This window comes from Ictalurus furcatus, chromosome 3, assembly GCF_023375685.1.
Source record: "Ictalurus furcatus strain D&B chromosome 3, Billie_1.0, whole genome shotgun sequence".
NCBI lineage: Eukaryota > Metazoa > Chordata > Actinopteri > Siluriformes > Ictaluridae > Ictalurus > Ictalurus furcatus.
In genome coordinates this window covers 6,013,266-6,027,367 of record NC_071257.1, presented here as the reverse complement: position 1 = coordinate 6,027,367, position 14,102 = coordinate 6,013,266, and the positions used below count along the sequence as shown (strand labels likewise).

The 14,102-nt window shown below is 39.4% G+C and overlaps 1 protein-coding gene across 1 annotated transcript in view; it reads right to left on the bottom strand.

Moving 5' to 3' along the window:
- mcph1 (microcephalin 1) overlaps positions 1–14,102 on the bottom strand; it is a 38,985-nt gene that overhangs the window by 22,720 nt on the left and 2,163 nt on the right. Inside the window, exons 3-13 of the mRNA XM_053620511.1 lie at positions 13,335–13,426; positions 13,132–13,250; positions 10,588–10,675; positions 10,299–10,401; positions 9,699–9,830; positions 9,514–9,600; positions 8,357–9,307; positions 7,920–8,023; positions 2,835–2,872; positions 1,387–1,549; positions 645–722 (exon numbers count right to left, since the gene is read on the bottom strand). Coding sequence (XP_053476486.1) covers positions 645–722; positions 1,387–1,549; positions 2,835–2,872; positions 7,920–8,023; positions 8,357–9,307; positions 9,514–9,600; positions 9,699–9,830; positions 10,299–10,401; positions 10,588–10,675; positions 13,132–13,250; positions 13,335–13,426 — 1,955 coding nt within the window. The remainder of the gene's footprint in view (positions 1–644; positions 723–1,386; positions 1,550–2,834; positions 2,873–7,919; positions 8,024–8,356; positions 9,308–9,513; positions 9,601–9,698; positions 9,831–10,298; positions 10,402–10,587; positions 10,676–13,131; positions 13,251–13,334; positions 13,427–14,102) is intronic.

Genomic DNA, 14,102 nt, shown 5'->3' with positions numbered 1-14,102 from the left:
TAACGTCCACATCAAATATGAGAACACGGACAATGGGATATCAGTGACTTGGACCATGGCGTGCTTGTTGGTGCCAGCTGGTTGAAGTATTTCAGAAACTGCCGATCTGGCATTTTCACACACAACAGTCTCTAGTTAAAACATAAAAACATCCCTCAGATAAGCAAGGTCAGAGTAGAATGTTCAGTCTGACAGGAAGGCTATTGTAACTCGAATAACCCACTCGTTACAACCGTGTTGAGCAGAAAAGCATCTCAGAATACACAATACAACCTTGAGGTGGACGTGCTACAACAGGAGAAGACCACATCGGGGTCCACTCCTATCAGTCGAGAACAAAATCTGAGGCTACAATTGGCGCAGACTCTCACAGAAACTGAACTGCTGACTTGTATTTGCATGACTTTATGCACTGGGCTCATGATACCACATGATTGGATAATTGCATTAATGAACATGCGTACGGGTGTTCCGAATAACAAGTATAACCAGTGAGTGAAATGATAATGCAAGCTGTGTTAATAGCAGACTAATGCGTGTGACTAATGCATATGCAAGTAAATAAACCACACCTTAACTCTGTGATTAAATAATATATCATTAAATATGCGAGAGCACTTTAAATATAATTTGATTCAGCTTACCGGTGCAGCAGGAAACTGATCAGATAGTTCATACGGCTCCTCTGGGACCCACTGCCGGTGCTCCAGACACCATAAGATCTAGGAGGGGGAAAAAAATAAATAAAAAATTCAGTTTGACCTTGTCTTTTTTTTTCTTTCATAAGCAAAAAAAAATAATTATATTATATATATATATATATATATATATATATATATATATATATATATATATATATATATTAAAGTAACTTTCTCTCAAAACCATGTATGGAAAACTACTGACACTCCTAAAGAAAAAATATATATATAAAATATGATGTGTAAAATATGGAGGATGGTGTTTTGGGGTTGTTTTACAGCTAGTGATCCAGAGACTTTTGTGACATGGACATGGCTACCTCTGGCTGGAGGTTACTGCTGGACTGAACCGAATCGGATTTGAAGACGAGTCTGAATACACAAAGCTAAGAATGTAAAGAAGCTCGACATGCTCCAAGTTGAAGTAAGGTACAAGATTCTCAAGCTTTGTAAGACACTACAGGAAGATGCTCTGAGCTGTTCTTCTCTTCAGGGGAGGCTTCACTAAATTAATGAATTAATTATAGGGGAAACTTCTGTTTGAGGAAAAATAGATGTTTGTGGAAATACGTGTTGAAGTTAAACTATACAGCACTCTCATTAGCTTAGATTTTATTCAGTTCCCATGTGGAATTGTATAACGCAGCTCCGGGACATGAAGTATAGCAGACAAAGCAGCACACACCCATTCAAAGGAGAGAATCCAGCATCCTCGTGCGATGCCCAGTAGGATATTGAGGGTGCGTCGTGGACTCCCGGACACCACGTGCGTCGTGCTCTCACACACAGTGTCAACCACAGTGAAGCCGCCCAGAGAGTTCACCACCTGTATGACCGTCTGCTGTTTCCTAATGAGACCATGAGATCATGCTTGGTGTTAGTGTGGTAAAAGAATACAACTTGCTATACTATTGTACTCAAAGAGGCATGAAACATTGCATTCCTCTTGTTCTACAGCAATCCGCCAATCACGGCAACATTTCATTAATTAAATCGACGACACCTCGTGCTTTTTAACTATTTATCGTTCCGTGTAATGTTGTGGAACGTTCAGGAGACGAGTTAGATCCCTAGCTTGTGGGTCAGCTGATATACAAATGGGGTTGTGAGACAAACTCAATCTCCTCTTTTTGTTTGACTGATTAATATTATCAACATCGCTCGAACTCCCAGTCCCTCCAGGATTTTCCCGATCGCAGAAATCAAAGCAGAATCAAGCAAACTCCACAGTATTGCAATTTAAAAACAGATTTTCCGCAGATTTGGGCCAAGGCGCGTGATGCGACATCATCAAAATGCGCATTCAGCCAAAAACCCTCTGATTCATGGGCGTCGAACACGAGTGAAGCTAAAAGGTCTCATTTACTAACAAACATCACTGTGAAAGACCGTGCAAAATGATTTCGCGCAATTGTAATTTCGCCGATTCAAGTAGTTTTCTGCAAAAAAAGGCACAAAAAATAATGTAAATATTAGATTTTTTTTTCTTTTAAAAGAAAACTAAAGCAGCAGCAAAGTAGCAAACTAAAGAAATTCATGGTTTTAAAAAAACCATGAAGACGGATTTTGTGTGCTACTATTTTGAAAGTCACCTTTGCTGAAGAGCGTATATGCCATTTTAGTCTTTAATCAGACATGCTGCACTAGCGTATGAGTTCAGCGATGAAAACGGACAAATTTCTCTGTCCATCTACCTCAGCTAGTTCCTTGAAAACATCAGTGGACTCTGACTGACCGTAGAAGTCAAGAAAACAAGAACTAAACGTGCCAGATCATTTGGAATAAAGAATAACCGTTACAAAGAGCTGACACTGGAGACTTCTTCCAAAAAATGTTAAACATTACAGAAAATGTTACCATATTCATTGTACATATTTAAAAAAAAATCTATTTATTATTAGTCTTATCCCTATTTGAGCTGTTACTATAGAAACAATTTTTTTTTTTTTTTTTAAAAAGTGCATTAATACAAACCCATCATTTGAACTGTAGACGGAAATACTGTCAGAAAAAATTAATCCACACTTTCTGATTCGAGAATTCAATAACACTGTAATACAAGTTATTATTAACTAATCCAATTAACAATGTTTAAAATGTGTGATAGGTTGGTAGCTAGTTAAACATACTTACTCAGTCGGCATGCTAGTCATTACTAACGTTCTATTCTTCTGAAAAGGAAAAAAAACCATTAAAATTAGGGTTATGTAAATATCAACCAGTAATCATTCAGAACATGACAAACCAAGAATTCTCCACATGGCTAATATACAATGTCCTCCAAAAGTATTGGAACGGAAAGGCCGCCAATTCTTTTGTTCTCGTTATACACTGAATACGTTCGGGTTTGAGATCAAAAGATGACTATGAGAGGATAGATCAGAATTTCAGCTTTCATTTCCTCATACATACATTTAGACGTGTTAAACAAGTCAGAACACGGCACCTTTTTTTATCAGACTACCCAATTTTTAGGCACACAAAAGTAATGGAATAATCAGATAGTCTTAAAGTAAATGAAGTTGTTTTTAAAGAAATCAATTTAACAGTGCATGTGTTCCAATATTTTTGATCACTTGAAAAGAAAAAAGAAAAAGGTGGTGTGTTCAAACGAAAGGTGCAACACTTCTAGATATGAATAAATAGGAGGAAATGAAAGCTGAATTTTTGATTGTTCGCCTCATATTCATCTTTGGATCTCAAACCCAAATGTTTTCAACGTATAATAGCGAAAACAATAGAATCGGCTTTGCTGTTCAAATACTTCCGGAGGGGTCTGCAATAACGAGCTCGCTTTCTGATTAGGGATGTTACTGGTAGGCAACACGGTAAACACCACAGCAGATCACACACCCGCATGAGAAACACATGCCGGATGTGTCTGCGTATTTGGTGAGTGGAGAGGAAACACAAGTCCAAGGCCATGAAGAAGGGAAAAAGCAGTAACGTACTCCGAGTACTCTACTCTGGCCCCACGATGGCAGGTCCTCGGTGCGAGCACGAGCGAGAGGCATGCATACACACACACACACACACACACACACACACACACAGCTTCCTCTCTGCTCCCACCACAGGAAGTTGGGGGTTCGGCTCCATCAGCACACAGAAAAGTCAAAACATTTCCATAATACATAACATGTTTATTGATATGGTTATTGACAACCGTGCAGCCAGGTGCACAGACGTGCCTCCTAATCGTGTATGTGCTCGTATGCATGTAAAACTTTATGACTTTAGCAATCATAACTGCCATTTGATTAACCTGTTTGGAAGTCTGTTAAATTATATAACAAACTACATTTTCATATATGACTTCAACTCATGAGCCAAGTATAAACCTGTGGATCCGTGAAACCAAAATTCTGTGTTAAACTGGGTCTGGGTTACAGAAGAAAGCTCTTTACTCAAGTCAGCACCATCAGAGCTGCAGCTATAACTCAAGATCTTGAAAAGCTAAGCCTTTTTATTATTTTTTTGTTGTTGTTTTTGGCCCATTCTTCAGTCATCATCTGACCTAGAAAGACTTCTCTTACAAAAACACGGCGTGTTATTGAATGCTGGTATATTGTTCTACTTTTAGTGATGTGACTAAGCACTCCTTTCACTTCTGGGTCAGTGCCTATATGATCACCAGCATTTAGAAAGAGGATGTTCTCTTCACACTGAAGTAATCCTTTCTTCTGCCCCCCCCTTCACGGATGCCGAGTCGAACAAGAATGCTTTAACAAGCTATGCAAGAATTGTTGTTCAAATATTACCTTTACCAACAATCATGATCTATTCCACTATTACCACTGATGCCTGACAAAAACACTGGAACAATTTATGCTATGAGTAAGAAATAAAAAAAATGACGATGGGATGTTGATAGTTTTATTTAACATTGTAGAACGCCCTTGAGACAAGTTAGGTCCTGTTATCTTTTATGTTATTGCAGATACAAACAGTCGTTCCTTCTCTCAATCTTGAAGCTAAGAAAAAGAAGTCGTTACCAAGGAACCAGAAATCACATGACCAACCTGAAGACCCTCCCACAGCAGAAAACGTAATGATCGTCACAAAGCGCCGACACCAGAGACTATTTGGTAGTATACACGGCTAATAAAAATCTTCCAATAAATATCACCGCATCATTGATTAGGCTTTGTTTACAAGACATACAAGCGAATTTGTTGCTACTCCAGTCTAGAAACCATACCGTATTAGAACAAGCACGTTCAATCGAATCTATCGTTCGAACTAAAGCTCGCGTTACTGTCAGGAGACGTGTTGTTATAATAACAAATGAATTAGCACGAGATTTTAAGCTCTGTCAGGTCTTATCCTGTTTGTGCACTCTATTTACTCGAACAGCCAAAACGCACTCTCTTAAGTCAGGAAGAACGGCAGTGGATTTCAGTCATCGTTCATTAAGGCTTTTACGCGTTTCCTTTACAATGCTCTGCTGAAAACAAGCGGCTTAAAAACAAGCAGAAACGAAAAAACATTCCCGTGTATGGAAAGCGTACGGAATCGCTTTTATGATGATTTTATGATTAGCATGTTCCTGGACATGTTTTGTAACAGGAGATACATCTCGCACCAACCAGCATTACAGTGCAATAGAGCATGAACCCAAGCGTTGGTGTGAACTCCTTTTAAAACGCGCGTTTCCAATACGCCCAAGCACAAATGAAGGAAATACTTTCGGGTATGACACAGCGAGCATGGTGGCCGGTTCATGCACTCTGATATGATTGAGGCCTCTATTCAAAGTGAAAGGGCGCTCAAACTGCATATGTACTCAGGGAGCAGCCACACGCTATATAAAGCACTTGACCTATCAAGCCAATTGTCTCGTTTCAAGATTTCCCCTTAGTGCAACATACAATGAGTTCATGCTTGGGCTTTGGTGTCGTCTCTGATTTAATTCGACACTTCTTGCTGTTTTGACACTGCAGGTCATACTGTACTTGTCACAGCTGTGGTTCAATTCCTCCACCTTTCTTTCTTATGGGTCACCGACTCAGCCATGAGATCATACGAAAGCTGTCAGGATGAGCCCGATCACAAGCACCTGCGCTGTAGTGTTCAGAGAACGGTCCAATAACCCAGCCACAACTCCCTTTACCAAGAACAATAATAATAAAAAGGGTTGTGGTGCTAGAATTCAGTTTCATTAATGATGTCAGAAACTAACAAGACAGTCTTCAGTCTAGAAACAGTTTGAAGCAGTGCTGTTACACTATCGCTGTGTCAACACAGTCACTGCTTTTATAGTAATTCTTATTCCTGCATACAACCGAAACAGCAAATAGTCCCATCTATTTACTCGTTTCTAAAACTGACACAAATAGGCACAGCTTGGGTTCAATTCGATTTCATTTTAGTTGTATAATGCGTTTAACAAGAGACATCACCAAACAGCTTTAGGGATCTAAATCTACATTTGGCTTTCTGTAAAGCGCCTTGCGTAAGTATTCTCCCTTTTAACCTTTCTGTGTTTTGTAGTGTTACAATAGAGAATTTAAATAGTGAGGGCGTTAAGTAGAGAAGCAACAAAGAGGCCAAGGGTAACTGTGATAAAGCTGGAGAGCTCCCACAGGTCAAGTTTATCGAAGAGTGGTAAGATGATTAAAAACAAATATTTGAGTTTGCCAAAAAGGCATGTTAGAGACTCAGCAAATATGCAGAAAAGGTTTTCTGGTCTGAAGAGACCAAACATGAACTTTCTGGCCTACTCGCAAAGTGCTATGTTTGGCAGAAAAGCAATACCACAGGAACACCATGCCTAGGGCGAAGCATGGGGGTGGTAGCATCGTTTTCATGTTGTGGGGATGCTTTTCCTCAGCATGAACTCGAGGAATGGGAAACTGGCCAGGGGTGAGGGATGAAAACAGATGAAGCCAAATATAAAGGCAATCTTGAGACTGACTTGAGTCAAACACTTGAGACTGGTGTAGACATTGCAACACCTAAGGACCCTAAGCGTACTGCCAGAGCTATACTGTAGTGCTTCAAAACCAAGAACATGAACATATCGGAATTGCTCAAAAAAGCTACTACAAAAATGTCCAGAAGACATTATTCGTAAATCTTAAAACGCAAGAGCTGCACCATGTTCTCTGATTGGTTTAACGGGAATGGGGTGAGCATGTTATTTATTTTTAGGATTTAATCCTAGCGTTCCTGATTGACTTGACAAGAATGAAAATAGAGGCATTTTTGAAGATTGCTAATAATCTGGACCCAAAGTGAACTTTTTGCGTCATCTCCAATTAACCTTTTGCAAGCACGACCGTCCCATCAGTGAGGTTTCATTCTCCGAAGAACAGATCTGATCCTCTGAATCACTTATCACACCAGACATCGGGCTCCGGCGTGAGGTCACCCAGTCCTTCTCTTTGATCTACGCTGATACAAGCTAACAAAATACTTGCTCGTGTACTCCTTTTAACACTTCTGGAGGTGACGTCAAGCGGCCACGTCTCAAAACCTCTGCACAATGCAGCTCCGTGGAACAATCGAGCTCCTCACCTGCTCATGACATGACTGAATGTGCTCTCGGACACAGGTCATATAGAAGTAAAATCAAATAAAGATAACGGAGAGATGAAAAGCCCCTTGTGCCACTCAGCGAACAAGAGAGAGAGTTTCGTCGTGGCTGAAGGAGAGCGAAAGGAGGATTCAACCAGGTGCAATGTCCCAGAAGTAAAGACAACACACACAGGAAGTCAAGAAGGCAACAAAAGAGAGAGGCAAAACAACGACTCTTTCTTCAAAGCCAGTTATTATGCTCCATTTCTGAACCGTGCTGCAATGCTCCATAGAGACGGAAGGGCAGAGTTTAAAAAGCGCTCTCGAGTCATACACTTGGGGAACCCGTATTCCAACTTACGCTTTGGTTGAAAAGATACATAAACAAATATCTTCATATACTTTTGGGTGTTGGTCAGGAAACCGGAGGTAAGAAAGCACACGTTCACAATCTCTCATTTCACATGATTATATTCACAAACAAAAAAATGGAGCTCTGCCAAAGTGTAACCTCCCTCCCTGACCGTTTCAGATATACTACCCTTTCAGTTGTCCATTGCTTAGATAAGGTATAAACGATTTGTGAACAATCCGGCACATGCATTGAATGAAAAGATGAATGAATAAATGGGAAACTACACTACAGGCTTGATTTTATTTATTTATTAAAAGAAAATGTGGGAGCTCGAATTACTTTACCTTCATGTACTTATCCATTTTCACAATCCGTTTTGTGTTCATGTCGCTACACAATTCAGTACATCTGTCAGTGAGCCCATCTGAAGTGCTTTTACTGTGTGTGCCTACAGATGAAAATACGCAAAACAACAACAAAAAAAAACTCTTTAGACTAGAGCAGCACACCACAGGTGCATCTGTGCAGTTGAGTGCTTTCAAAAAGCACTCTCAAGCATCGCCTTAGGCTTCCACAGTGATACAGAATACACAAGATCAATGAAATGTTTTATTTGGAACTAGTAATTAAGCTAAACAAATGTACACAAGTTCTAATCAGTGTACATTATTTTCAATTATGTTTGTACAGTTGATAATACTATGGTATTGTCTTACATTCATAAATGATGTCTACTATAAATAAGTTCAGGGATGTTTGGATAGCTTTCAATCATCCTTACTTTCTGAAAGAGTAAACGAGTTCTGCTTGGTTCTCCTCCTCTGTTTCTTTGCAGCAGGCTCTTGCTCAGGCTTCTCAAATACGGACTCCTTGGGAACCGGGAGAGATGCACCCATACGTGCAGGGAACTCTTCTTCCTCTGCTGGGCCCGATTCCTCCGGGATGCCGCCATTGTTTAAGGTGTTGGATTTGGTGTTCCTGCTGCAATTTTCCTGCAAACGGTTCTTACGTCTTGTTCTGTTCAGAGGCTCCAGGTCGAAAGAAGGTAAACGCTCTGCGTCAGAAGCCGAGTGAACGACCAAGACCTTCCGCTTTGGTGCGTCGTTGACTGAAGTGAAGTAGTCCTCGAACACGCTGTCGTCATTGTCGTCATTGTCGTTATTGTTACGAGCATCGAAACGGTCACCAGAACCAGGCACGTCCGCTTGCTTTTTTTTATCAAACACCTTCTTAATCTTCAGGTCTTTGCTTTTAGACGAATAAGCAAATTTCGGCGAACGTGTTCCGTCACGATCACCCAAGTCACTGTAGGTCTTTATTTCTTTTCTGCTTTGAGGAATTTGGCTTACTCCAGTTTCCATACTGCTCACAGAGGAACTGATTTGGGATTTTTCCCTATTGCCTAATGACTGTCTAGGCTTTTCTGTTGCTCCGGCTTTAGGCTCAGATAACATAAGTGAAGCTGGGTTTTTTGACGATACCGCATTCACATAACAATCTAAAGAAGACTGTTTCGTCACTTCCGAACAGGATCTGCTTCGCTTTTTATTTTGTGGGACTTTAACTGGTAGTTTAACACCTGAAGAGCTGAACCGCACACCCGCATCCAAGTCAGGAGGTGTCTTCTCAACATGTCTGTTAGACGTCTTCTTAGTCGGAAATTTTTTGTGCTGTTCGTGCAAATCTTTCTCACCGGTGTGGGACAAACAATCCGAAGCCTCCTCTTCTTCCTCTGTATGAAATCAAAGTAAATCAAATCAAATTTTATTGGTTACACACACAAAACCAATGCAATGATTTGGCGATAAACAGAAATATCATTAAATAGAATTTACTTACATACATAACGTATATGTGATTCATAATTCCATTGTATACTGATGTTAACTTTTAATTATATCATACACACACTAACAAATTAGAGAGCTATGGCCTCACCCAATAGCAGTAGGTTTAAGTCTGTGGGCGTGCCCCCAAAAGATGGCCTTGTAGAGTCATCCATTGGTGAGCCCTGCATTTGAGAAGCTGATAAAAAGAAAATCTGTATGAAAAATGATATTGGGAATGGATAAATCAAATGCTCCAGGCATCTGAAAGAAAAAAAAAAAAACATGTAGACATACCAGTAGGAGAGAGATTCTCTCGCTGTGCTCTCATTTCCCTCAGCCGCTGAGCCATGGTGTCAGCCCTTTTAGAAGAAGGACTGTACACTATCCCGTTCTCCTCATCAATAATGAACGGAGATGTGTCTGGATCTGTAACTGTACAAGCATACATGTCATGTCGAGTCCTACCGAAGCAGACCTGCCGACCCCGAAGAGGAATAACGTCTAGTCGAATTGTTCGAATGCGTCTGTGCTGATTGATGAACGAGCTTAAAGATTTGGAGCGATTTTCCAGCTCCTGCTGCTTTCACACTTAAGAGAGCACACGGTCAAATGATTATGAGAATAATCTGATAACGGGAGATCATAGTAGATTAGGGGAAGGGGGCGGGGCTTCCACAAGGTGTCAGTTCAGATCAGAGAGTTCAAAACACCTGTGCAACTGCCAATCACTCCAGACTCGTATGTCCATTGGCTCATCAGCTGTTTTCATTGCTGTATATTTTAAGTGCACTCCGGTGTTTGAATGCAGAGTGCCTTAAATGTAAACGACTTAAAAAGGTTAGCAGGTTTGCGGACGGGAGAAAAGACGCTAAGGAAAAACGTTTCGTTTCTTGCCTACGGGAGAAGAGCGGGCCAGTTCTTCCATCATTTTGTCTAGCTTTCTCTTCAAGCGCTTAGGGGTGCTTAGAGGAATGTCCCTGGGTTGCATGCATCGGTGCTAAAAACAAACAAACAAAAAACACCACCAGAAGATTAAATCCTTGACATCTAGATGCATATTATGTTTAAGTGGAAAATAACAATAATTCCTTGTTTGTATAGCACCTTCTCATACTGAATCTGCTCTACAGTAAATACTAGATGACAAAGCAGACAGAGGAAAGGGCTAGACCAATCAGCTTACTGTTTTCTTTTTCAAGTGACTAAGCTGGGACTCCTCATTGTAAGCAGGGTAGAGGTGTTCATCGGCGTGTTCGCAGTTCTCTTTGCACCTGCACAGAATAGACAACGTACTGGCCTTTAATGGCAAGAATGTCTACTTGTCAATATGTCTAGCATCAGCTTGAAATCCAATTCAAGATTTAGCAAAGTAAAATAATGTGAATTCACTGAGACACTGAACAGCTGCCTTTTTATTTTTTTTTTTATAAGTATTACATGTCCTACATGGTATACATTGTGCACACAGTCAGATTACTACTCAGTCCATACAGGGTTTTGTGTTTGAGTTTTGTTGTGGCCAGAAATGCTCGATTTTGCTGTGGCTTTTTCAAAAATTTGTGATGCAACTGTGCTTTTTTTGTGTGGAAAACTACTTGAATTGGTGAAACTCCAACGGCACAAAATTGTTTTGCACGGCCTTTCGAGTGGCGTTTGTGGTTAAATCAGACCTTTTAGCTGTACTCATGTTTGACGCACGTGAATCGAAGAGGGCTTTGGCTGAATGCGCATTGTGATGACGTCACATGATGCGTCATGAGGCCCAAATTTGTGGAAAATCTGTGGTCATTTAGAAAAATTGCAAGTGACGCCCAATATCGGGGAGTTCGGAGCTCGTGGGACTGACTACCACACTTGGCAAATTATAGTACCTTTGTGGCATTTTATATTTTATATATATATATATATATATATATATATATATATATATATATATATATATATATATATATATATATATATTTCCTACTGTAATGATTGTAGGGTTCAGACTCTTGCCATAAAATTAGTAGTCAGCGGTAGTAAATAAGGAATGACACTTGTTGACTATATATGAGGGGAAAATTCTTTCTCAGTGCAATTACAAAGTTCAAAGTAACTGGTAAAAACAAGTCATTTAAGATGATTATGGGATATAGTCATTCAGAATGGGTTACAGGTACCTTACGGGCATTCAGTTTATTGGTCAATTTGATACCAAACCAGATTAAGCTCTAATCTGACATATTTTCACATCCACATTTGCTAGTCACTGCAGCAGATCTGGCAGTGTTTACTTACTACAATGATGGATCTTCAGTTGTCTACCCAGACAACATAAATCAAACCACCAAGAAATGCTAACATGCGCTGAAGCAGCTGTGCATTATACATGCGCTATCCATTAAACGTCTCAAACGTGCTCTACGGTAACAGCGCAGGGGACTAATCTATTAGTTAGATGTCCAGAATGCTTAACGTTTTTCCATACTGGAATAGGGATGATGAATTACTGATTTAAATTATGCAAGAGAGATGGTTGGGGGTGAGTATTAACATCACACCGGTAATCAGATCTCTGCAGAAGCATGCCTGAAACATCAACTGGATGCTGATATGCTGTCTGGGTATTAACGTCTGCAAATATGAAATGAAAAGAGAGAGAGAGAGAGAGAGAGAAAAGAAAAAGGTTTAATTATGCTTGTAACTGCACGGCTCAGGACAACTTGATTTTGTGTGTCCAACTTTGAATTTCGGTAAGATCAACTGTGATTTTGGATTTGAGATAAACCACAGACCTGAAGCATCACGGAAGCTTTAGCTATGTTGTTCTATCATGATGCCTGATTCATTTGAGATGAATATGTTATTGAAAAGTAGGGGTAGACGATATGCCAAAAATATCATATCACGATTTCTATGATACACAATATGCATCACGATGTACAGGTTTGCTCACAAACTGCCAGTAATAGTTTTTTTTTTGTTTCATTTTTATATTTAAAAGTATATTTTTTATTTATTAAAAGAAATTAAAAATATATTTAACATCGGAGGAAAAAAAGATAGATTAAGTAAAAAAAAAATAAAAAATTAAGCATAACATTAGCTCCTCTAGTCAGTTTGCAATTATTATTATTTTTTCAGTTAATAAAAAGATATCATGATCTCCACGATATTTTAGAAAAGCATACTGTGATGCTGAAATGATATCGTCATATCGCCCAGCCCTGTCTATGTAAATATGTAAAAAAATGTCTATGTAAAAAAATGTAAAGACATTTTTAGATGACGCTTATACTATGCGATGTTATATAATATCATTATTGCTGATTCTTATTATATGAAACAGCAACTCTTGGGACCTCTAGTCTGATTTATCATAATTAGGATATTATGAGTTATTTTAAATAAGTGTCCAGCAGATATAAAGGTTTAGACAGCAGTGAAATGAATATTCGAGACAGGTAAAGTTAGTTTATAATCCTTTTTGTCCAACTGTACATTTATAAATCGCATCGCACTGCTTTGCCCACATTTCCAACACTCAAATTGTCTCTCACCCCTGCTAATGCGGCGGGGCTTTAATGTATGAAAGCGGTCAGCATCCAAACTATTATTAAATCATTTCATTTAACATGAGGTCACCGTTTACATCACATCGTGTATGCTCCTTAAAATTGTAGCACCCAAAGTCCATGCTTCTGAGAGCTGGTATAGACTACAGCTTGTCAGTTTTTAAGCTTACCTGGCCACCCAGTGGACAGACACGATCTTCACACCCATTTTCTTCGCTTTATTCCACGTGGCTTGATGGCCATGTTTAAACACTACATGGGTGACTTGTTTGTTGAGTGTTTTACACACCTGGAATTGCGTGAGAAAATCATATCGATTAGCAACTTCACATATATGAAAACATGTGCGAAAACATTCAGCAAGTTCTCTCACTTGAGCGCCCATATCCCGAAGCTGTTGAATAAAGGGATCGGAGTAATTCTCCGTTTTACTCGCCGACCACACGTCCACATACGCCACGACATCTGTATGATGAAAAAGGAAACAAAACAAAAAATTATATAATATATATATATATATATATATACACACACACACACATAAATTATTAATAAATATGAAAGTAAATGAAATATATACATCCAAACTGAACTAAAAAGTAACACTCCAAATAAAAAATAATAATAGATCTATCATCCAAAATGAATCAAAAAAACACTTTAAATAAATCAACAATATTTGTCAGTTTTTAGTTCGCCTCTGGAGGCTGCTCTCGTATTGTATAATGACAGCGGGAGTTTCTCAGCCACTCCCGCAACCAGGAAAAACTATCGGTTTGGATTTTTGCGGATAACTTATAGTTCCAGCAATCGGTTAACAGTGGTGATTAATCGGCAAAACCGATCAATCGGTCGACTTCTAGTGGCCTATAAGTCTACTGTCTTCTGTTGACATGTTGGCCTATTATGACTGTTTCCTACATGCTGATAACTACGCACTGATAGTGGTGTCAGTGGTATTTAGCCCTTGCTTGACCTCTACCTAAAGAGAATGATGCAGCAGAACTTTATTCCTTTAGTCTGTAAAGCTCTCTCCCCACATCTGTACACTTTGCTCAAACAGATGTTCTAAAGTTCAGAACACAGTGACTTTCTTTGACCATAGTTGATGTTTGTTGTATAATCTGACCCGGACAGCAGG